The sequence below is a fragment of the Netta rufina genome (assembly GCF_964035555.1).
Source record: "Netta rufina genome assembly, chromosome: 4".
In the NCBI taxonomy this organism is placed as follows: Eukaryota; Metazoa; Chordata; class Aves; order Anseriformes; family Anatidae; genus Netta; species Netta rufina.
The window spans coordinates 41,422,047-41,446,346 of record NC_140127.1 but is presented as its reverse complement, the minus strand read 5'-3'; the positions used below and the strand labels follow the sequence as shown (position 1 = coordinate 41,446,346).

General features: G+C 36.2%; 1 protein-coding gene across 1 annotated transcript; it reads left to right on the top strand.

The window, feature by feature from the left end:
• The first annotated feature begins 28 nt into the window (after positions 1–28).
• Positions 29–23,762, top strand: ABHD18 (abhydrolase domain containing 18). Its single transcript, XM_084286155.1, has 14 exons — positions 29–61; positions 3,531–3,657; positions 4,384–4,492; positions 7,675–7,759; positions 8,344–8,444; positions 10,358–10,436; positions 10,526–10,612; positions 11,403–11,428; positions 13,272–13,410; positions 15,409–15,498; positions 16,141–16,242; positions 17,586–17,964; positions 19,800–19,962; positions 20,962–23,762. Exons 3-14 carry the CDS (start codon positions 4,401–4,403, stop codon positions 21,011–21,013), a joined length of 1,395 nt encoding a protein of 464 aa, XP_084142281.1. The 5' UTR covers positions 29–61; positions 3,531–3,657; positions 4,384–4,400; the 3' UTR covers positions 21,014–23,762.
• Positions 23,763–24,300: the final 538 nt, after the last annotated feature.

Sequence of the window (24,300 nt, the reverse complement as noted above, 5' to 3'; positions counted from 1 at the left end):
GCGGGGCTGGCCCCGCCCCCTCCCCCCTTTGCCTTCCCCTCCCACCGCGGTGCCCCGGCGGGTGAGTCACCTTCGCGGGGAGCGGCCGTTGGGCGCCGGTGGCGGTTGGGGGGTCGCGCGCTTTGAGGCGTTAACGGCTAAGGGGCGGCTCGCGCCGCTGCGCTCCCTCAGGGGGGCCCGAGGGGCCGGCTGCAGGAGCCCGCCCGGGGGCTGAGCGGCCAGGGGAGGGGGCCCCGCTGCTTATCCTTGGGCTCCTCCGCCGGGGGAGGTTCTTACCTGGCCTGTTGGCGGCTCCTCGGTGTAATGAATGCGGGATTTTTTTATTTTTTTTTTTAAAAAAAGCCTTTTTTTTTTTTTTAACTGGAGAAAAAATAAAGCATGACCTCAGTTGGCAGATATATATATAAAGTAACGTGTGACAGGAAAAAGGCTTTTAAAATAGGCACACCTTGCTTCCATCAAGTAACTTCCCGATGGCAGCTGCTTGGTGTTCACTGGTGGAAGCAGCGGGCTGAGGAAGCTCGGTGTGAGTGAGGCGGCTGTGTAAAAAGCGGTAGCTGACCTTTTATGTGCTGGGTTTGGGATGAATTATTGTGCCTGTTCCTATGAAGTAAGCGCACACCAACAGCCTATAGCATGTATGCGGTATGAGGGTTGTGAGAGCAAGGAAAAACATTCGTCCAGGAGGACGGACTTTAGTCTGTGGTTTATCACTAGGCTTTCTTGCTGCCTTATCTGGAAGATACTTCCTTAAAATGAAAGGGGCTTTTAGCAGATCATTTATTAATGTGCCTGTGTACCTCATACTATTTCTAGTCACAACATTACGTAAAGCTTATTGTATAAACAATGTACGCATTGGATACTCAACACAGGTGTTGTTTCTTGGCCTATGCAACTATGAAGCATCTTCCTTAGGTCATTATTTCCAGCTGGCCTGGTGTACAGAAGGATCCTGATGTGCAACACCAAGTGGGGGAAGCCCACTTGCATTTGGAAACCAGCTCTGATGATTCTTTCCTCAAGTTCAAGCTCCGCAGTAATAAATCTGCAGCCTCCAACAACTACATTTGCCGTTTCTGACAGTATCTGTAATTCTCTTTCCATGTAGTGACTGAAACATGCCCTACACTTTTGTTAGTAAGTCAAGCAAATAGGGGGGTGGTTGTCCTTTTTTGTTTCAGTAATATTTCTGAGAAGTTCCCTGCAACATACTTTACACCGTTGGCATCCTTCTTCTAGTGTTTTCTGTAGTCTTTCCAGTAGTGGTTTAATCTCGAGGCATTCTTATTGAAATATCCTGAATTACTTAAGTGTCTTCATTTAATCAATGAAGTAGAATAAAGAATGAGACAGCCCTTTCATTTCAGTCAATGTTGCTGTTATATGTAACGTATTTGTTTAGGAACTCAACTTGGCATTCCTTTGGAGTTGCGGATAGAACTCATCGTGCCAGCCTCCAAACTCATGGCAAAGCGCTCATCCTCTTTCCTCTCTTATTTGCCTTTTATTTTGGAGAAAATTCAAAAAAAAAAAAAAGGGGGGGGGGGGGAAGTAAATAAATAAATAAAGATCTGCAAGGCTGCTTTGTTAGGCTGCAAAGTGTTCATTATTTCTTTCCCAGCCTGTAAAAAGCCCTCTCTGTGTTGCTGTTCCTCTCTCCACCTGCTGCTCTCTTCTAGCACCAGGAAGGTACCAAGCTGTCCCCCTGCTCCGAGCAGCACAGGGGCCTTGATGGGCCTGGCGAATGCCTTCTGCCAGACGCCCCAATGGCAATGGGAGGTCAATGGATGTCTCCAGAGTCAGCAAGGGAAAGGACTGTATTAAGGTAGTGGGAGAACAGGCAGCCAGGAAGGATGGGAGAGCAATTTCTGCTATCCCATCGTGGGGACAGTTTTTGCCTGTTCCTTCACCTGTACTGTGAGGTGAGGTTGTTGGCCTATTTTCTGCTCAGGTTGGGGTAATGACTGCTCTTTGTTCTGACCATTGGGCTGCAAGTGGAACTTCAATTTTTTGGTTTTGATATGGCAGTAGTTTGAAGACTTGAGTGCTGTCCCTACATCCGGCAGTAACTGTGGGAAGTTTAGGAGTAAATAGTTGCTAATGGCATGCGGCTGCCAGACTGACTAATAAAAATGTTGGTTTATTCTGTTTACCTTTGCCTTGTGCTTGGGTCTCTGTTGAGGTGGCCTTCACTGGAATGGGTGTAACCATTCCTGCCTCAAGTTGGTTACGGGGTGCACATCCTCACGGTGAAGTACCAAATGAATCACCGCAGTTTATTGCTGGCCATGTTGAAAGTACACTGTATTGCATTCTGTTTTCCACAGTACTTGTGATTGTAGTTTTGCTGTGCTTCAATAGATTCAGGGAGAAGCAATACAGTGGTCTTCAGCATTTTGGGGAGAGCAGGCAGCTAATGTAGCCTTTCCCAGAAAAGTTTGAACTGAAGACGTTGTGTAGGAAGTTTTTCAGGTAGAGTACACCATGTTATGGGGTACTGGTGGCTTCATTTAGACTTCTGATAGTAGAAAATATTTATGAAGTGAAAAGGAGCATTCATACAAAGATCAGACAAGGTCTTTATTACTTGGTTACACTTAAAAGGTAGCTTGAATTGCAGGTAGCAAATTTTCAGTTGTTTTTTTTTTTTTTTTTTTTTTTCCAGGTAAGGAGAAAATACATATATACACACATACCTCTTTATAAAAAACTTGGTTTTGGTAGTCTGTCCATGGCAAAAGTTTCTTCCCTATCTTTCCGCTCCTACATTCTGATGCCAAAAGCTTGTGTCACTCTGGATTGATAGATATTATAGCTATAAACACTTGTTTGGTTGTGTTTATGTTGGTGCATAGCTTATGTTGCATAACATCATATTGTTTGGATATTTCATTGCATGCCTATTTCAATACCAAAGTAATTTATTCTACTAGCCCAAGCAGATATGGATCAGCATAATAGGATTCCAGTGTCAGCTATTTGAGACTGACTGTTGGAGTAAGCTCTACCACTTTTTACAGTGTTAAAAAAAAAAAAAAATCCCCCTCTTAGGCTTTCTGATGGTTTTGGGTATCTATTGTCCTGTAATGACTGAATGTGGTTTTCTAGAATGCTTCTTCTAGCACTCAAGTACCTTAAGTTGTCTATAGTTTCTATTTTGATAATAACTTATATTAAACATTAAACCTTTTATGGTATCTTGAGTTTTAATACTTCTTAATGATATACTTAAATATTGTTTGTTTGTTTGTTTGTTTGTTTGTTTTTTTAGAAGTCCAAAGAGTGTACTATTCTAACAACAGTTTTAACTTGTTATATTCTGATCAGATCATTTTAAGAATGACCATATTAAAATATGGTAGAAGAAATTAACTTGGAATTAACATGAAAAAACATGAGTTACACTGTTTTGGAGTGTTACGAAGTTATTGAGGCCTTTTGGTATAGAGACAACTAGAAAAAATAGAAAATAATTGAAGGTAACTTCCTAACCAAGTCTTTGCTTATTATATCTTCTGTTCTCTTAGGCATAGGACAGATCGTGGACCTTATTTTCATTGAATAACCTGTATCCTGTTGATTAGGAAATCAGATTTGATTTTTTTTTTTACTTCCTCATTAGAAAAGCACAGTAGTTGCTCCCTGTTCATTTCAGTAAGTATTGCTTTGAAAATAAGACTGTGTTGGCCTAAGATCTTGTTGGCTTTAGCTTATATTTGGGCTAGTGTATTTGCTGAGAGTGATGATGCTGGTGTAAGGATTTTGATGGTGTGATTTGTTTTCTCAAAAGGGAATGGGATTTTTTTTTTTTTTTTTTCCAAAACCTTAAGAAGTGAATTGGGGGAAACTGGAAAGGAAGGGATAGAGTAAGAGTTAGAATGTATGCTTAAGATACTGATGAAGGTAAGTTTATAAAAATAAGTTTTCTATGTATTGGTGAAAAAGTTTTTTTTGTCCATATAGCTATATGTTTGCTGTCGATATAGATGTATGGACAGTACAGAGACAGTGCTGCTCCTACTGGTCAGAGTAAAATACACTCAGCACTGGTTGAAGATGTAGTTCTGTGACCTCATGTGCCTCTTTAGTAATCTTGACCTAAATTATGTGTTAACTTTCTGGCTCTATTAGACATACAAATTGCTTCTCCTTCATTCCACTTTTTTCTTTTTAAATTTAAAAAAGGTAGAATTGGTATTAACTGCCTTTACGCTATACTCTGTTTTGAATTGACCTGAATGTCTAGGTTAACTTGGAATAAAATGGTATGGCTTTTCATTGTCACAGATACCAGAATAAGAACGCGCTTAGAGTCACAAGCAATGAACTTGTTATGTTAACCACTTTAACTGCCTTGTTTTTACCTGTTCTTTTTTCTAGATGTGAGTTTGCTGCTCATGGGTGTAAGTAAATTAGATGTCCTATACAGAAAACTTCTCCTCACTAAACTCTTCATCAGAGGATGGGGAAAACCAGAGGATCTGAAAAGGTGATTTTTTTATTTTTTATTAAAAAAAAAAAAAAAAGGCACGAGTAGTACTTTATATTAAAAGGGAAAAAAAAACAGCCCTGAAATACTACCAGTTGTACGTATTGTCCTGTTCATTTTTGAGTTCAAGTTTGCGTTTTTCTTTATGAAGTCATGTATTTCTGTACAGATTGTCTTAAAGGAAGTCTTAAAGGGGTTTGTGATTTTCTACTTAAAAAAGGTATTTTTGAGAGAACGTGTATATATCCAACTACATTTTTGATTTGTCTATATAAAACAACGCAGTAAACAACAGCATATAAAAGTAGTGTGTCTGGAAAGTATCGTCTAAGAAAAAAATTGCTAGATTGTTACAGAGGAATTGTTCTGTGTAACATAAAGAGGATCTTCAGTTAGTTTTCTGTTATTGCATAGTAATGATCAATCTTAGAAGTATAAGATATACATAGAAATTTCTCTCTCTCTCATTGAGTGGTAAACTCATTTTTCTAAGATGTCTTTAAAACAAAAAGAAAGAAGTAGGGTTACCGCTTAATTTTTAAACATTTGCAGATTTTTCAAATTACTGTTAACACCTGGAAATTAAACATGTGTATCTTAAGAGTTCACAAGTTCAGTGACTGAATAAATTCCACATCATGTATTATTTAAATAGGAAATGATAAATTTCCATTTAATAAGCTAATTTTCTGTATTTGAGAATTAATAAAGAAAACTTCAAACAAAAAAAAAATGATTTTGTTCACTATGGATAGTAGTGGAATTATGTGGGCTGTTTTTCTTGTTTCAAAATTTCTTTCCTTGGTTGTTCTGAAGTAGCAGTTTCCTGCAGATAGAAAATGTTGGATTTTTAAAACATTAATTTTCTTCTGGAGTAAGCAAAAATGTGTCTTTTACTTTATAACTGCAGTATTTTACTATTGATTGTTGTATGTGCTTGACCACTTTGAAGGACTTGATTAAGTTTCATTCTGCTATCATCCCCTCTTATTATACTGGGGAATGTCTGATGTGAATTTCTGTGGTGATCTCTAAGGGTCACTACTGTCAAAGAGCATTGAAGAAACATTGCTGCTAGTGATAATCAAAACAGCTGCAGCTCTTCCTTTTTCATGGTGGGGATACATGAAATCAAAAGCTGTGGAGAATGCATGAGACAGGCTTGCTGGCCTGTTGGTCTGAAAAGAGAGAGAATTTTTCTGTGTGTTGCCCCTGGATGGAGAGATGAGCTGTCCCCCAGGCAACTTGGCTTCACCAGGGTGAAGAAGGAAGAACAGTAGCTCCTTCTGACTGCTCACATCAGCTAGTGGGAGGAGGGAGTACCATTCCCTAGTATGCAGATCAGACTGGAAACAGCGTTAGCATTTGTTTTAATTGATAGAATAAATTGTTTCTTATACTTCAAGCGTTAACTGAGTTTGACTGACAGCACTGACTACCTTGCCTAGATGTAATCTGAAGGTTTGCTGAGCACACCCTTGATGTGGTGACTTGATATCCTAATCCTTTATCCTTAACTCATCAACAAGAGTTGGAATGCCTTAACATATCTGTTAAGATTTAACCCTCATTATCCTCATAACTACAGAGGAAATAAATACATGTAAAATTTTTTTTTAAGAACTGGTGTCAAGCAAAACATCTTTGCATTCAGCTCACCCTCCATACTCATGTCTTATACCTTTACCCTTGCTCTCTCAGAAATACTCAGTGTACTGTTCTGCATAAGAAAAACAAAGGCTGTACAGTAGGGCTATTTTTGTGGTGATGATGGTAAACTGCCTTTTCTTTGCTTTGTATAGTTGCTTTTTTTTGGTGTTTGGAAGGTTGAACAGGTCACTCTTGTTACACCCCTCTTCTGTACTGTCCATCCAAATCTGCTGTTTCAGTTGGTCAGGTAACGTGTTTGTGTGTATTTAGAACCATAAAGACAAAGAAGTTACTCTTAGCATAGAGCATTTAAGGTTGTGTGGTGCTGCTTGAGGACATCTAGTTCCAAAACCTATTCAAAACAAAACTAACTTTATAGTTGTTTCAAGTCGCTCTGCACCTCATCCTGTTAACTTTGAAAGTCACTTGAGGGACAGACATTTCAGTTTCCTGGGGCACTGTTTTCCAGTGCTTAGCCGCTACTGCTGTGAAAAAAAAATCATGTTTCACTAGGACTTTCTTATGTTGCAACTCACAACCATTGCCTCTTGTCCTCTCTCTGTATACCTCCGAGTCTTGATTCATCTTCTGCAACACTGCAGCCCAATGAAATAGCAGAAGGAAGTGGCTGGATTTGCCCTTTAGCTTTCTGTTCCCCAGGCAGTGCATACCTGGTTCCTTCAGTCTTCTTGTAAGTCGTGTGTTCCATTTATACAGTGCCTGTCTGCTGGTCTCTGCATTATGCCAGCATCTCTTTAAGGACAGAGGTCCCCAAACTGGACTCTGTATTCCAGATGTGGTTTCATGAGGGCTGAGTAGGGGAGGACAGTTTCTTCCCCTCACCTGCTGTCAGCTGCCTTGCTGAGTGCAGAGGGTGTGCTGCAAACTCCCACTCAGTTTGCTGTCTGCCAGAAGCCCCATGCCCTTTCCTGCAGAGTGCTACCTAGCCAGGCAGTTCCCAGCTTGTATTGTGTGGGGCTAGGTGTAAGATTTTGCAATTATATCAGTGAGCTTCACAGTGTTTGTTGACTTGTTCTTCCAGCTTATCCAGGTGGCTTTGAATGGTATCCCTACTTTCCAGCTATCAACCTCACCCTCCAGTTTGAGTCACTCAGGAACTTCCCCAAACATGGCTGGTGACTTGTGGCAGTTGGACTTTGCACCGTTGGCAGCTACTTTGATGTTGGCAGTCTATCCTATCTTTTATCCGTTCAGTCCATATCTATCTGGTTTGTCTGTGTAGGAGGTTCTTATGTCTTAATTTAGCCCCTGAAAAATGACATTAGTTTCGAAGTATCGGATGTAAAATACTATTTGGAAGCTGTGTAAGCTGTAGCAAGATACTCGAGCCTTATATTTTCTTACCTTATAAATGTTCTTGCAGCCATGGTACCCGACTAATTTGCAAGTGCAAAGTTGGCTTTATAACTTTTATTTTCTTTGTGGCTTACTTCAGCTTCTGATGTTTTTTTATGTATGCTTATATATTTAGATTAAAATTTGAATCTTTTTTCCTTGTTTCTGTTCAACAGAATATTTGAATTCAGAAAGATTATTGGAAACAGGGAAAAATGCCAGACGCTGGTTTCAAAAGATTACCCAGTTTTTATTGACAAGGTATGTAAAAGTAAGGGGTGCGGTTTACCTACTTTTATTTGCCTGATGGTATAAAAAGGTGAAATAAACTTAGTGTTTTCCAGGCTGCTTTTATAAGCATTGAATTTTGATGTCATATGAATCTGCGTTTTTCTGATGTCTCACTTTGTCACAGGATGCTTTACTGCTGGGATTGGCACCTGCAGGGCTTGAGTTAGGGACTGCATAGTCACAGGGCGATGAATACACCCCTGACAATATTCAGTTGGTGAACCAGTAATTTCAGTTGTTCAAGCTCACAAAATGATGAAAACTTAGTATATGTTATTGGAATACATGTTACTAAAATGGGACACTTTAAGCTTATTACCTGTTTTTTTTTAATAGGTCATTAGGGAAAAAAGAAGTGAAACACATTTGACTGTGCTGATAGACTTGTATCAGTATATTTGAAATAGATTCCAGCTTTTTTGTTGTTGTTGTTTTTAAACTACATTTTTATCCTATAAGAAATAATTCTCATTGGAGAGCTAATACTGATGTTTGGCTTTCAGAGCAAGTTATACACTGACATGAAATATACTGCTATCCCATTCTCTCTGTAGGTCGAGGAGCAATCAGACTGTAAAATCCTTGAGGGACACTTTATTTCCCCTTTGGCTCATTATGTCCCAGGTATCCTGCCAGTCGAATCTCTTGTAGCAAGGTAGGAGAAGCCAATTGGTGTTTCCTTTCTGCAGCTAGCACTGGAGAGAAATAAAAATGATACATATGTAGTTTGCTGTGAAGTCAATTTATTGTTACACCAATTATCTGCAAAATAAATCAAACTCTGTGGGTTGTTTTTGTTAGCTAACGTGTTGAAATAGATTTTGACCTCAGAGTGAAAAATAAATCTTACTCCTGCGATAATTTAATTTGTGTGTAGATAACGTAGTTTGCTAGGGGACTTTATTCCAAAGTGGCGATGATATATGTGTGTTGTGCAACAAGGTTTGATAAAGGTTGATTGATTATGCTCTGAAGCCAGGAAAAAAGTGAGCATTTCAAGAGATTGAACTGTTAGGGTAATGATGTGCGTATTTAACTATGACTGGAAGAGAGCTTCTATAATTAGTAGTGATAATGTGGAAAACCTCAAATGTAATACTATCTGAAAGAGGATGGCATAACACTTTATGAAAAAGCTTAAGCTATGGTAATAAAAGTTAGGATTACCTGGCTGTTAGTCACAGTCATTTCAGGTAACGCTTTGGCTGAAACTGAATTTTATTTTATTTTTTTGGTTGGTTGATTTTTGAGCATAGAAGTCATGCACAAAACTATGTAATATATTTGTCTTCCAAATGAATGAGATGCTGGAAATAAAGGTTACAACAGACGTTTGTTTTATATGTAGGAGAAGCTGCTTATATAGAAGAAACATTTTATATTGTATTTAGAAGAATCATTCAAACCTTCCATTTACATTCAGTACAAAAATACTACCTGTGTACTGAAATAGTTTGTTTAATTGCAACAAGAGAAGCTGGTACCTTTTTTTTTTTCTGGTAAGCCACAAGGACATAATTTTGTTTGCTTTTAGTTCTGAGCTAAATTTTCATGATGGATTTTTTGTTTTTCCAGTCTTAGTTTGCTATTTTTGAACACACAAGTTTGGCAATGGAAGCTAATACTGGCATCATTGATTTTATCAATATTGACAGGTATTTTTATATAAACTTAAACATGAACTACACTAAAGAATGTAGTTCACAAAAAGTTCAGTAGCCAGAATATCAGTTCTCTTCCACCTCCCTTTGGTTAGAGAAACTCTCTCTTAATAGTACTGGGCTAAGTAATACTATAGTTGAAAATACAGTGTACTAATTGCTTGTTTGTGGGTGCTTTCTTACAGTTTGACATTACATTATGCTACCTGTTACGATGGGCACTACTGTTACAGCTTTTAAATGCTCTATAAATTTCCCTTAAGATCATTGTGCACTGTGTGAATTTTTTTTTTTGCCTTCATGAATGTCATGCTGCTATAGGTAACAGTGCTCCATCTTGTGGGGACAGTATTGGTGGCTTTGAAGTGATTTTTTTTTCCCCAAGTAGTTAGACTGTAAATAATTTTTGAGTAGACGTTAAATGTTGGGTGTATAAAGTAGTTTCATGTTTGGTTGCTTTTTTTATTATTATTATTATTTAAATGTATTGCTCATCTTATTCTTCAATTTCATCTGTTGTGCCCTTAGGAGAAAAGTAGCAATGCTGCCTAGGAGAGCTAGTCATACTTGTTCAGGCAGCTCTTCATCTGAAATTCCATTTTTCCACTCTGCAAAATTTGAATTGTGATGATGAGGTAGTGGTCTCTTTTAGGAACATGATCTGTCAGCTTGGCTCCTTTTCTTGTTTGGCATTTATTCTGTCTTACTTTTGAATTCCTTTCTTTGTTGGATGTGTTTATGAAAAGTGATACTGCTATATCTATGACAGTTTGCCTGAGTGTATGACTGAAATACTTAATTCTATTTGTTTGTTTTATGTATTTTTTTTTCTTGTAGATTAATTTCTGTGAAGCAACTTGTAAATATAAATACTTTCTTTTCTGTAACAAGTATTTGTTTCTCATAGGTTTCAGTTCATAATACCCAGAAGATGGAATAGCAAGTACAGACCTGTATGCATTCATTTAGCAGGCACTGGAGATCATGTAAGTATATAAAATGTAAAATTGATTATTATTGACAAATTAAGTATTCAGATTTTATCTTAACATGTTATCCTACATCTTATCTTCAGCACTTCTGGAGGAGACGCACACTGATGGCACGTCCAATGATAAAAGAAGCCTGTATGGCTTCTCTATTACTTGAAAATCCTTATTATATCCTTTTGTGGAAAGCCAGATACTTGTCCTGTTCTCAGTTTCTCCAGGGAGTAGAAAGCTTATCATACTGGTACAGTATCTAATTTGTAGATCAGTTTCAAGTAGAGTTTCAGTGGATAGAAGCAAAGAGCAAAGTATGACCATTGAATGAGATACAACGTGGAACACATTCTGATGCTACTACACCAACTAATACTCTTCTGATTTTTCTTTTGAAAATCTCTCCTGCAGCTTCTTACCATAGTCATCAGAGTAAAAGTTCTGACATGAATCTATTTTCATCAAGGTATTGACGTGATCCCTTTAGTTGAGGCCGAGTGAAAACTGTGCACTTATTCTGAATCACACTGTGTGACTTCTGGATGTATTAATGATGGAAAAGAATATTTTGTCTCCTGTCTTCCCTTTTCAAATGCAAACCTCAGGTGCTTTTGAAAAACCTACTCTTGCTATTTAGGACTTGATTTAAAAACGAACAAACAAACAACAAAATTGAGTCATCAACTCATCAGTAACTTCTGTAACAATGTTACCTCATTTTATTAAGTAGAATATCAGGTTATGCTTTTCTCATACTTATATACCTGACAAAATTAAAATCTAATGTTATAAATTACATCAGCAAGCATTTAATGTGATTTAGTTCCAGTTAAACATTTGGAATGTAAGTTCCAAATTTGAATTAATCAATGTGCTACTTATGTGTGTGATTTTGTTTTTTAATTTTTATTTTACTTGCCATTTTTTACATAGACAATTTTTATTTTCTTTAACTTGAGTCTTCTACATGGCTGTAGAAAACCTAAGGATCAATTGTAAGTATTACTGGCGCATTCATGGATACAGTCTTTTCAAAATAGCACTTCCTCATCCCTGAAAGTAGTGTGAACTCTGATAGCTTATTAAGAAAGTGAAATTTCAAACATGCTGTTAATGTGAAATTGTTAACCCTTTGCTGGGCTACTTCGTTACTGTTTTTGTTAAGAGATCACAGTGATCGGGAAAGTCTGCACAAGATGGAATTGCAGTATAAGAATGAGATGAGTGAGTGCAAGCAAGAACCAGTTTATTTTCTTGATTGGCAACTGTGTGTGTATAAACGCTGCAATTGTTTCAGTCAACTATGAATTATCTTTGTCCATATGGTGTATTTCCCTATTTTAGTAGTGAAGTTTTTCCTTTTCCAGGATACTTCAAAAGGACCACAGTCAGATGTAAATTTGATGTTGCTTATTTGTTAGTCTGTGGAAACAATGCAGTATTCAGTATTGAGAAAATTTTATAAGCAAAAATAGTTTCTAAGCTTATTTTCAAAGCAGATGTAAAATTGTATTTATTTTGATATAACCATTAAAAAAAAAAAGTGATAAAAAATTGCCAGCTGATTGTTGTAAAAATGCTTTTTAAATAGGAAGACCATTTATGGATATGCTTTGATTATCGTGTTTAGAACTATAAGATTATAGGAAAGTGAAAGGAGAGGCTGTATACTGGAATAGGTTGGATTTTTTTTTCTCTGTTACTGAGTAACTGATACGGAAAAATAAATAATTTGGTGAGGATATTTCTAACTCCTTTTTCTGTTGTCTAGCTTGACAGCTTAGTATATGAATGATGTAGACAAGGATTCTCTGAAAGGCAAGTGCTCAGTCTAATATCCCAAGCAGTAATTGTCAATCTTCGATACAAGGTTACATACCAGGAGCAGTTTTTTAGTTAATACAGTAGTAACAGTGCTTAATAAACATAGCAGCTATTATATAGCTATATATATGTATATATATGGCTGAGGAATCTCTCATAGTAAAGCTGTAGAAAGAATTACGTTAGCTTATAATGGCGGTCTGCAGCAGCTCATTTTTTTTCTCCCTTGACTAGCACAGCAAGCATTGTCCTTTTGCTTCAAAGTATCTTAAATGTGATTGTATGCTGGCCAAAGAGGCCAATAGCCTTTTATAACCTGTATCATACCGAAAACACACAGTCCCCCTTCCCAAATTAAGGTGTGTTAATTGCTCTGTAAAGTACAATTATTTTTCACTTTTCGAGAGTCCCTCTGATGGTTCAGCTGAACAGCTTTCTCCTTTTTTGTTTCCTCTGTTTCAATGCTTTAGAGTACACTACATGAATATCTCAGTACCGTGACACTTCCCACTTTACAGTTTCAGTCTTAAGTGACACTGATGAGTTCTTCCAAAGCTGGCATACTGATTGCTCTTCAAATGTTGTGTGCAATTTTTCAGTGATATGAAACAGGTAAATAAGAGAAAAGAAAAAGGATTGTTTTCTGCAAGTAAGATAGCGTATGTCTAGGATTGTATCACCGATTCTGTTTTAAAAAGAGCCATTATAACTTTACAGTGCAGATCACTACAACTAATGTTGGTAATAGCTGTTTCTAGAAGACTAGGTGGTCAGTAATATTAATATTACATTAGAATCTTAGAAGGGGTCTTCCTAGTCCTCATTTAGATCTGCATTAGGAAAAAGTGCCAGAGAATCTAGACTTACTTCTCCTGTTGAATCAAGAGGAGTAGAGCTCCAAAATTCTCTGGGAGTATGATCAGGCTTTGTATACAAGTATGCATAGAATGATTGAGAACTGTAAAAATCTAATCTTAGAATAAATCCTGTATTTTCCTTTTCTGGGGAGAAAAGACGGTCATGTTTAAAAAATGTCTCGGACCTGTTTGTGATGGGAGGAGCTCTTGTTCTAGAATCTGCAGCTCTTTTGCACTGGCTAGAGAGAGAAGGCTATGGACCGCTAGGGATGACTGGAATATCCATGGGAGGACATGTAAGCTTTTATATTTCCTGTTTAGTATTTTTTTTTTTTTTAATTTCTCATCTGATCATTTAGCATACACAAATAATTTTTTTTATAGTGTTCCTCTCTGAAATACTTTAAACATTTGGAGTCACAAGGAAAAATTGTTGGCAATTCTCATGTTCTGTAGTAATGAATTACTATAATCCTTAATAAGTGCTGACAACTCATAGAGCCTTTTGTCAGCCATCTCCTCATAGACTTAATATCAATATAAGCTTCTCACATAATTATATTTATTTCCCCAATGGGAAGAAATGTTTTATGAAAGAAGATCTGTACTGATCAATTGCTAGTTCTCCTTCCTTTCCTCCATTCTTGCCTAAAGTTCTGTGTTTGAATGCACTGAGTGAAATGCATTCTCTCTGTAGGCATATCATAATTGAGGTGACTTTCTCTCACCTCTGTCAGTTCTGTTGTTCTCAACTCATCCTTTTTCCTGGTCATTGGTATTGATTACAGAAGATATGTGGAGTGCGGTGGATAACATTTTGTGTGTGATTGTGCATATTAAAACTAAAACAGCAGTGTATTGTTAGAAAGATGCTTGAAATCCTAATATGCAGTCAAAATATTAGTGCTTGTGTCTCTACAGATAATTGTTGATCTGTTATAAATGTATAAAAAAGCTATTCAAACAACATACCTGTTTTGCTGATCCTTTTTAGTTTGTTTGTTTCTTGTTAGGAGCTAAGTAGATAACACTGGTAATGGCTGTGTCTCCTGAAAGAAAAATGTTTTCCCTCAAAAGCACAATTTTATGATTATAAATAGCATAAGTGTATAAAGCACCTTACATTCACATAGGTATTGCCCTGATGAGACAACTTTTGTGTTAAACATGTCTTCTCTGTCTCATAAATAAGTTGAATAATATCTCTTAAACTGGTCTGTGCACCACTAACTGCAGGCCACTTTTAATGCTGCGTGAACTCTGTGGGAATAACAGGGTGCTATATCCCATACCAGTATGTACAACATGGGTATAGAAAGAGGCAAGATCAGAGAAAGTGCATTTGGAAATTCCTTTGGAATATTTTTTTTTAGTCCAGAAAGATACATTTTTGGCTAGTCCTGATTTAAATATAAAACCATGGAAATAAATAGTTTTTGATGTCGCAAATATTTAGAATGTGATTTAGAACAGGAAGGAGGTAGTGTTAATTCAGTTCTAAGGATGGAGAGAGCTGGAACTAAGAACAAAGAAGTCAGCCTTTCTGACTATTAGAATATGGATATGTGGTGCTTTTGTCACTTTTTATTAATAAAAAATAATCAGAATTATATTTCACTTATGTAAGTCTATTAAGAGTGTCTAGGACAGACATAGGGTATTTTGTACTAGGGATTTTACGCTGTTCTGTTTAGGCAATAAAATACAATCTGGCATGCTGTATAAGGAAGTATTTGCTTGCCATTGCTGTATGTTGAGCTTCTTTGCTCGAATATTTCTGGTATAAATAGAATATTTACCAGAATATGTCTTGAGAACTGATGTAAAAACAGTAATTTAGATGTTAAAGGACAGAAAAACAGTCCACTTAATATCCTGAATTACTTCTCTTCCATATTTTGTTTCCACTGTACAGATTCAGAAGTGTAGAAGTGTAAATAGTTCTCATAGATTATGTTCATTTTGCCTTGAAATAAGCTTGCAAGAGCCTGGTGAAAGAGCTATATGGAAGTTTTTCATGGTTTGAAATAACTAAAGGGTCAGAACAAATATTCTGTTCAGCTGTGAAATTAATTCTATCCAGAACAATATTTATTGTTAGGGAAATCATTGAAGAGCAGACACTATCTTTCTTCTGAATTTTAAAGAGGTGGAAGTATATCCAATTACTACAGTCTTTAACAGCTTTGGCACTGCGTATTTAATACTGTATAAACAAATAAAGGCGAGAATTCTTAGAATTCCTTTATTGTGAATTCAATATTAAAATACTTGATAACTGCATTTGATTATAGATGGCTTCACTGGCTGTGACGAACTGGCCTAAACCACTGCCATTGATTCCATGTCTTTCCTGGTCAACAGCTTCTGCAGTCTTTACTACGGTAATTATCCTATATTTTTACTAATATATTAGAATGTAATCAGAAATGTAAGGTTTGGGTTGGATATGTTCACCTTTTCAGGTAGGCATTTCATTACCCTTTGGCCCTTATTTAGTGGCAAAATCTGCCCTTCCTGTTCAGGATGCAGAGTATGTGATAGGGAAGGTAGCTTTGAGCTGCTTCAGTCGGTCATGTATGAAATTGGAGGCAGGGGCTGGTTTGTGACAAAGCGTTTGGAGTCCTGCTCTGAAGGTGTTTGAAGGTGGGAAGGTTAGGAAGGAAACCATGAAAATGGAGTTTTTCTTGTCAAAGCCTGGCTTAAATAGTGGGGTGATAGTGCTGCAACTACCATTAGCAGTACCTGTTTTAACTACTGCTGGGTTAGGTGAATGAATAGACCCACTTTGACACTCATCATTGGCTTAGTCCAGTCCAGATGTGCATTAAAAAAAAAAAAAAATTAAAGGGAAGTGGGTTTCAATGTTATATGTTATAATATGTGGCTTAATCAATTCCAGTAATTCTAAGGGTACAACTGGAAAAAACAAATTACAGACAGGAACAAATCAATCTTCTCTGCATTATTTTAGAATGGTCTCTGGCTTTTACTTGTGTAACAGATACTTGTGTTTCTAATTTCAGGGTGTGTTGAGCAAGGCAGTGAACTGGAGAGAGCTGGAGAAACAGTATTTTACGCAAACTGTATATGAAGAAGAAATCATTCAAATGCTTGAATACTGTGGAGTAAGTACAGTTTATTTTTGCTATCTACTAATGTTTACGTTTTTAAATATAACAAATAACATTTATTTATTATCTATTTAAAGTAAAGGTAGCCAATTGTTAGGTAAAAACATGTCTGCCTGTTGTTTCCGTATGCTTTTGATAGGTTTAGTCTTTGAAAGAAATCCTTCTGCAAAAAAGAGAAATTAACATTTTGGTTGAAGCATATGTGTTAAGTATAGCCCTTGCTGCAAATTTTTGTTTGTGATCACAGTTCATGTATTCTGCAACATAAAATGGATTCAGTCAAAACATGGGAATCATAGTTAATTCTTCCCAGTTAATGGCTTTGTAGTCTAGAAAACTTGTAGCTGGAAGTGTAAATATCTAAAACTTCCAAGCAATTGCTTTCAAATATTCAATATTGTATAATATATTTTTTTTAAATGTAGCAACATTAAGTTACTTTTCTACTTTGTTTAAAGTGCTAGGTCTCATTATTTCTGTTTCCAGCTGTGATGTTTTGCTTTCTTGACATTTTTGACTAGGGTTGAAAAAAAACTTCTCAAAAGGAATTTCTAATGTAGAAGAGAACTGGGACAATGAGAGAGAACTTTTCGAGAATATTTTTGTTTCAACACTTCTCTAACAAATTCTTATAAATAACCTTTTTCTAAGATTCTTTGTTGGGTGTCAGTTCTTTTTCAAGTATATTAACACAGGAGAAGGGGGGCTAGGGAGGCAACAGCTATTTAGGCACTTGCCATTTTTACATTATACATGTTCTGGGAGTACTGATGGAGCAGACAGGATGAAAAGAAGAAACATTTCAAGATGTTCAGCTTTTGTCATCCTATTTCTTGGAGGGAGTAGATTTTTTTTCAGTCCTAAACCAAACATTAGACCTGGTCAAATTATTTTTCTTCCCACCAGTGAAATGTTTTAAAGAATGTTTGAAGAAATTTTTGAACACTTTTTCAAAAAGGTACTACTGCTGTTTTGAGAGGAACGAGTCTGAGAAATGCATAGTTTTTGATTTATTTGCCCAGAAATTTAAGCTGACTAAATTGCAGTCACGAATTCAGAGTTTAATACAGAACTAAAAATAGACAAACATTTGCATCATATGCTATCGTGGATAAGTACTTACTGCAATTCTTAAGCTGACAGAAGTATAGAATTAAAATATCAAAACGTTATGGTGATTGAGATTTAATATACTGAGTGACATGTGCAAACTGAAAATAACAAGTACTGCGAGCAGTCTTTGTCTCCTTTTTATTGGATGTGGAGTTGATCTGAAGTGTAAGATTAACCAGCTGATATAAAGGACCCTTAATAAAAGACTTGTTGTCTTTGTTTAGACAGATTCTTTCAAGATGGGACAAGACTTTGTTAAAAACTTCCCTGACAGTGTGGACAGACTGGCAGACATAGATGTGACTTCCAGAATATTCAACCTTGATTCCTCGAACAAGTCTGTATCTAAAGAAGCTGTCCACAGCTTTACCACAAATAAAAGTACTCTAAGTGCCTCATCAGAAAGACTCTTAACACAAGATGCTCCTAAAATGCAATGCATGAATCAAACGTTTTCAACCAGTAGCAACAGCAATAAAAACTTAAACAGCCAACATGGACAGAGGATAAATAATAGAAGAAGGAGTGAGACTTTACAGAGAGAATCCTTAAGGTTCATGAAAGGAGTAATGGATGAATGTACCCATGTAGCTAACTTTTCAGGTATGTATTTGTTTATTTTAATGCGGAGTTTGGAAAATTGAAATAGAATACTATGGAAGGAAAGGTATTCTTTTCATCATTCCGTTGTGTAAACCTGCTGGGACCTTAGGTGAAATACGAAAATGCCCTGAGTATTGTTCAGCAGCATCTATTTACCACTCCACTTCCTAATTGGTTTTGTTTATTTCTTAGTGGTCAACCGATGTTAGAATTAATTCAAAATTTGCCTTTCTATATCTTTGCTCATTTTTTCTGTGCCTTGCCATGGCTATTTTTAGATACGAGTTAGTGCACATTCATATTATTTAAAAGAACAAAATGTCTTTGATATAATGAATATCTGGCTCTAATTAATCTGTTTTGTCCTGCTAATAAGGTTTTTCAAGCAGATTCAAGTAAATCTAATTGGTTAGAAATCTATTACTGACTTCACATAGAAAGTAGGCTACATAGTTTAGAATGAAGATCGAACGATACTTTAAGACAAATGTAACCAGTAAAGATAGATACACTGATGTCCTGGGATGGTACAGTCTGGCGAGTGTAATGCTTCCCAAGACAAGCACAGCATATAGAGGGAGCTGTAGCCCAGCAAGCCTTAAATCTGATGAAGCTGGGTTTGTTGGCATCTAGAACATCTTGGCACCCCTTTGCATTGCTTGCAAGCAGTTAGAACAAGTGATTTGGACTTGATGATCCTTAAGGGTCCCTTCCAACTCAGGATATTCTATGATTCTATGATGTCTTCCTAGAGCTGATTGAAGTACTTTTGCTGAGGTGAGGGTTTGGAATTGCTTTTGAAAAATGTCCATTCATAAAATGGTTCAACTCTGCACATATCCACTGAGGACTCTTTAACGTGTCCCAGAACATACTTTGACTTCATACAGGTTTCTGACAGACCTAACTTGATACTGAGACCCTGTGCCACCTCAGTTTTGAATTCTGGCATTCAGTACTCCACTGGTAAATGATAAAAAATAAAACAAATATCCAAAGCTTTCTACACTAATGCAGATTTCTTAACATGGAAAATGTCCCAGATCACTCCTACCCAGGAATATTTTGTGACACATACTAGTGAAGTGCTTTCCCTAAAGCTTCAAATGTTATTTCTGTAGACAGAAAAAAAGAATGTGAATTTCATTCTAATTACAGACATATTTATACCTAGACACTTATCCAGGTATCACTTAGCTAAAGCATTGGCCTTTCTTGAAGTTTAAGAAGATCTTTGATCTCAGTGCGCTTGCCAAAGTGATGTAGTCCTTTGTACCAGTTGTCTCTCGGGTCACTTGATGCTCTGGGATACACTGCATCCCTTGCCACGATATGCTTGAAGTGTTGTCTGGAGAGAGCTCCAGGAAATCCACCTACCATTCGGATTCCATGGAAAATTGAATGGAAAGCTAGAATCTATCTTAGCATTTTGTATCCTTTACACATGAGTATATACAGAAAGAAAAGGTCTACATTTTTTGTGACCTTCCATCTGCAAACGGCTTAGTTTGTCACTATCTACTGTACCACATATATTCTTTGTGAAGAGACAACTGTTCTGTGTTCTACCTCATTTTGGTGTTATTTCTCTAGTCAACATTTTGGTATTATTCCTTTTAGTAATCAGATTGGTGAAACTCTGCCTCTAATTAGTAAGTACTGTAGCATCAAAAATTGGATAAATACTGCTGGAGACGTTAGAAAATATCATTTGACTACAGTTTAAAATAACTTTTTAAGCAATTGAGAGCATCTTTCCAACAGAAATTTCAGCTGAATTATTTCAATCTTGTTATTATCTCAGATGAATTTCATTTTGATTTTTTTTTCTATAGTTCCAGTCGACCCAAGTTTAATCATAGTTGTACAAGCAAAGGAGGATGCATATATTCCCCGAACTGGGGTGCGTAGTCTTCAGGAAATCTGGCCTGGATGTGAAATCAGGTATCTGGATGGAGGTCATGTCAGTGCCTACCTCTTCAAACAAGGACTCTTTAGGTAAGGTAGACAGGAGATTTTAAAAATCGTTGAGAGCTTAAAATCGTGATTTGAAGATATATCATTTTGCTTCTAAAAAGCAAGTCTGTAATTACTTTAAAACAACAAATAGCAAACACTGCTAAACACTGTTTTGGAGAACAAATTATTGCATCTCAGAGGATGTTTCCATTCTATTTTATGAGCAAAGATGAGGTATAGCATACCTCAGATCCTTCTGAGCTTATGCTTATGTCAAGAGAATGATTGTTATCACTCTTGCTTTCCTTGAGTTAGTTTGTTCACTGGACACCCGGAAGTATTTTTTTAAGGAGTAACCACTTAAGTTGTATTGCACAGCTGTTGTCTTTTTGCAAATGCGATTTTTTGAGAACAAACAATTGAAGACAAGAAATAGAGCATAAGCTTAATTGCACATGAGTATTACTTGTGTGAACGCTTGCTTTAATAATACTAGGTGGCAACTTGCTGAAGTCCGTTGTCTAATGCAGTTATATAGCTGCAGTTCCTTACTTCTGAAGAGTTAAATACTTGTGGTATTGATTTTAAAACATAAGGAATTAGCAAGAGTGTAAATCCCATTTAGGAAGTCTGAGCAACAACAGAAATGGACATAGCAGGTCAATGTATGTTAACCATTAGCTTACGCCTATTTAAAACTTCAGCCTTGGTTTACATTATGACAATTGTTTGAAAAGTCTGACATACTTCCTGACACGTTTGACTAGAAAATTCCTAGTTCATTAACACTTGCATTCATATGAAAGGTGGAAAGTAGTCCCATTCCCTCTTGAAATAGACATATATTACTGGATTGAAATGAGAAATCCCAGAAATAAGTGAAGGAGAAAAGAATACTTAATACCACTTTTTTACTTAATGGTGTTTTCAAATGGTAATGATACATATATTTTAGAAATAAAAGGAAACAGGCCATTTGCATCTACCCTTTCCCAAATTATAAAGGTGATCTATAATTGTTATTTCTTCTTGTTCTAGGCAAGCAATTTATGATGCGTTTGACCGCTTTCTTCAGAAATACGCTGTTTAACAATCTTCAGAATGTATTCAAAAGGATCTCGTTTGTATTTCCCCTTACTGGAGCTCATATTTGGAAAACAAGCCTCTTACAATGTTGAGTAGATGGTCACTTACTTTGAATGTTGTAGGTAACAATTATAAAAAAAAACAAACAAAAAAACACACGTAAAGTACCAGTATTACTTTCATGTCAACGAAGTGCCATTCAGACATGTTCCAGCTTTACCTGTGAAAAAGCAATGGCAGAATTTGTTAGTGCATGAATGGTTCGTGTACTTCATATTTAATTGCATTATGTATTACTTTAATTCTGTATTTGTTAAAAATAGACCAATTTAAGTATTGATAAAATGTAAAATTTGATGCAGGGCTAAAATGTTGTCTTGCATTTAGTGTATTTATAGTTTGTTCCAGCTGTTTTGTTCTCCTCTTGCTTCCTTGGCACCTTGGTATTCCTATTGCATTTTACTATGGCTTTGCCAACACTGCCTCTTGTGTTTGTCACTATTTTCTCTTTTATGAATTGGAAATGAGTTGTAGTGGAAGGGGCAGAATCAAATCTTGCAAAAAGAGCTTGTAAAAATGGAATACAGGGTGAGAGAAAGACATTTTCATTCAATGCATCCATTAGATTTTTCTGCCACTGAATTAAAGCGTGCCATTCTGGAAGAGTCATGTAGCTATTCATTGGTTGGTTTCACAGAACTGAAATAATTGTAAATGGAGCATCCAGTAATTCGTTTTTTACATACGTTCAGTTGGATGATAACGTTTTTCTAGTAGTTTTTTTAAAATCGCTAAAGGGAATAAAAATGTAATAATTTTTCTTCAGAAACAGTGGCAGAAATAGTCTGATTCTAAACAGTTAAATCAACAGCAGATTATATGGTGCTATAAACACCTGTTTGAAACATTTCAGCAGGGGTCCTTTTTAAAATGCACTCAGTACTGATATGCAAAATACAGCATAATATTGTATAATTTTTTAAATGTGTGCGAGACTAAGGGTTATCAAAACAGTTACATTGGCTCCTTACTTTTCAGCAATGTATTTTTAATGGATGTAAATAAAAAAAAAAAAAAAAAAAGAAAAGTTAGGTTTAAGAAAAATCTTAAACTTGTTTAAGAAAATCCAAAATGTGTTGTTTCCTCTTTTGGGATGAAAAATGCCAAGAAACTACGGTAAAATCAAAGGTCATCACGCATCAGCTGTATCTGGTAGCTGTCTGCATCTTATATTGTGGTTATGTCCTGTATTGTTCTTTTGAAGCAAGTTTGCAGAGAAGTTGAAGGCCAAAACACTTCAGTTACTAATTTAAGTACAGTAATGACAGGAGATACACAGAAATAAATGGTAAAATCCAGATAGTTCTGGAGATATGTGACTTTTGTACCTTTCAAATTAAGCACTTTGTTGATATTCATGGGTACCATAATGGTTTTTAATAGTCAGTGTGAAGCAATCAAAACTGAGTTTGTTTAAATATATTGTCTTGAATTTCAGTCTAGCAGACATGACAAATAACTGGGAATGAATCATGGTTCACTTGAAAATCAGTAAGTTCAGGTAAAACTGAAATGCAGCAATTTGTAATAATCAAAGTCAATTAGCATCCAAATTTCCTGAAAATGCAAAAAAAAAATTATATAATGGAGGTTATGTTGCTTGTTTCAAGTGCTTTTTTCATCATTTCTTTAGGAACTGTTGGTTTTATGTATATTGGGAGCAAGTATGAAGTGACTAGAGTGTTTAAATAATTGAAAATATTGACTGTTGGAAGGTTTGAAATCAATTATTTGCAAGCTCAAAATTCTAAAAGTAAATGCTTGAATACTAAACTCAAAGTTTTACGGGTTTTAACTTGATGCAAGCTCAGTTGTCAGCTTAGCTCAGTCGTCAGCCTTAGCTCAGTTGTCAGCTAAGGGTGTTTTACACTGTCTGCTGTTCGCCAAATTGTTTTTGTCTCTGGATGGTTGCGTTTGAATGTATCTGTGTGCTTTATGTCCTGTTTCTGTTGCAGCTATGAAAGAAAGGGAGATAACTGGTGGCAAGGGAAAGGGCTTGAATAAATGGAAGAGAGAAAAGAGATTTTATAAGGCCAGGAGTAAGTCTAAAGAATCAACTTCTCTACGCTGTGAAGTATACATGCCAATGTAAATATTTTCAAAGAGCACAATACAAGGAATTACACAACTCACGAAAACTTGACATTCTGAGGTTAGTGTTCTGATGATACTACTACTGAGGCTTAACTTTCCGTAAGGGCATGCCATTCAATGAAGCAGATTTATATTGATGTAACTCCTGTTCCTGAGAAAGTCTTTTGAAAGTAGTGAAGGACTGGTCTCTAACAAGTGAGAAATCACACTTTGCTACGTAACTAAAGTAGCGTTGCCAAATATAAGAGTCCAGTAAAAGCGTTTAAGAAATTTCTGATAATAATAACAATAAAAAAGGAATAATTGCATATGTGGTTTACATCTGCCAGTTATCAGACACAGGAAGCTATTAGCTGATCTGTAAAGGGAAGAGTCTTGCAGTGTAAATGTTTTAACTTTTGGAAAATGGGCTTTTTAAACCAGATTTTATGAATAAGTCCTAAGAGTATTATTAGTAATCCATTTTTGATGTTAAACGAGAATGTGATTTTAATTCAGTAAGTGCATGAGAAAAACATTGGAATAAGGTTCCTGCACTAAATCCACACAGCAGGTAGCCATTCTGTGTGTCTTAAACTTACTGTAAAACTGACCTTGCTCATTTTTCGGTTGTAATGATTTTTCAATAAAAATCCTACAAAGCAACTGTGTGGTGTTTTTTTTCCCTTGTCAACATGAGTTCAAAATGCTTCTCATTGTCATCCTCTAATCCTTTATATTCCTACTAGCACTGTAGCACAAGAAGAGTAGTTAATCTACAGTACAAGATAAAGGCTTCACATAATAAACAATGATACTGCTTTCATGTTATTCTACATTAAGCTTGTATCAGCTAATTAAGATACCGTTGTGATTCTAATATTAGACTTCCCAGTGGCTTCACTGAGCTAGAATTTCCCAGGCTTACTTATACTTACTTATACCTCTACTTCAGAGGGTAAAAAAATCAGTCTAACGTTTTCCTGCTTGCTGCTGTATTTCAGAGTAGGGTGTGTTGTCTTACAACAAGCTCAGAGCATATTGTAGAATAGTCCAGCAGGAATTGTTGATGGTTATTCTATCTGTGTGGGAGGAAGGCTGTGTTAGGCTTTTGGAGTGTTGCTGTAGGGAGAAAAGGAGTTTATTTCATCATCTGCA

Bases quoted from the DNA above. Each gene is read 5' to 3' on its own strand.
- ABHD18 (XM_084286155.1), top strand. From the start codon at position 4,401: ATGGGTGTAAGTAAATTAGATGTCCTATACAGAAAACTTCTCCTCACT. The intron at 10,613-11,402 runs ATCCTTTTGTGG...AGTCTTCTACAT, and splicing joins TACTTGAAAATCCTTATTAT to GGCTGTAGAAAACCTAAGGA. The intron at 19,963-20,961 runs GTAAGGTAGACA...TTCTTGTTCTAG, and splicing joins TTCAAACAAGGACTCTTTAG to GCAAGCAATTTATGATGCGT.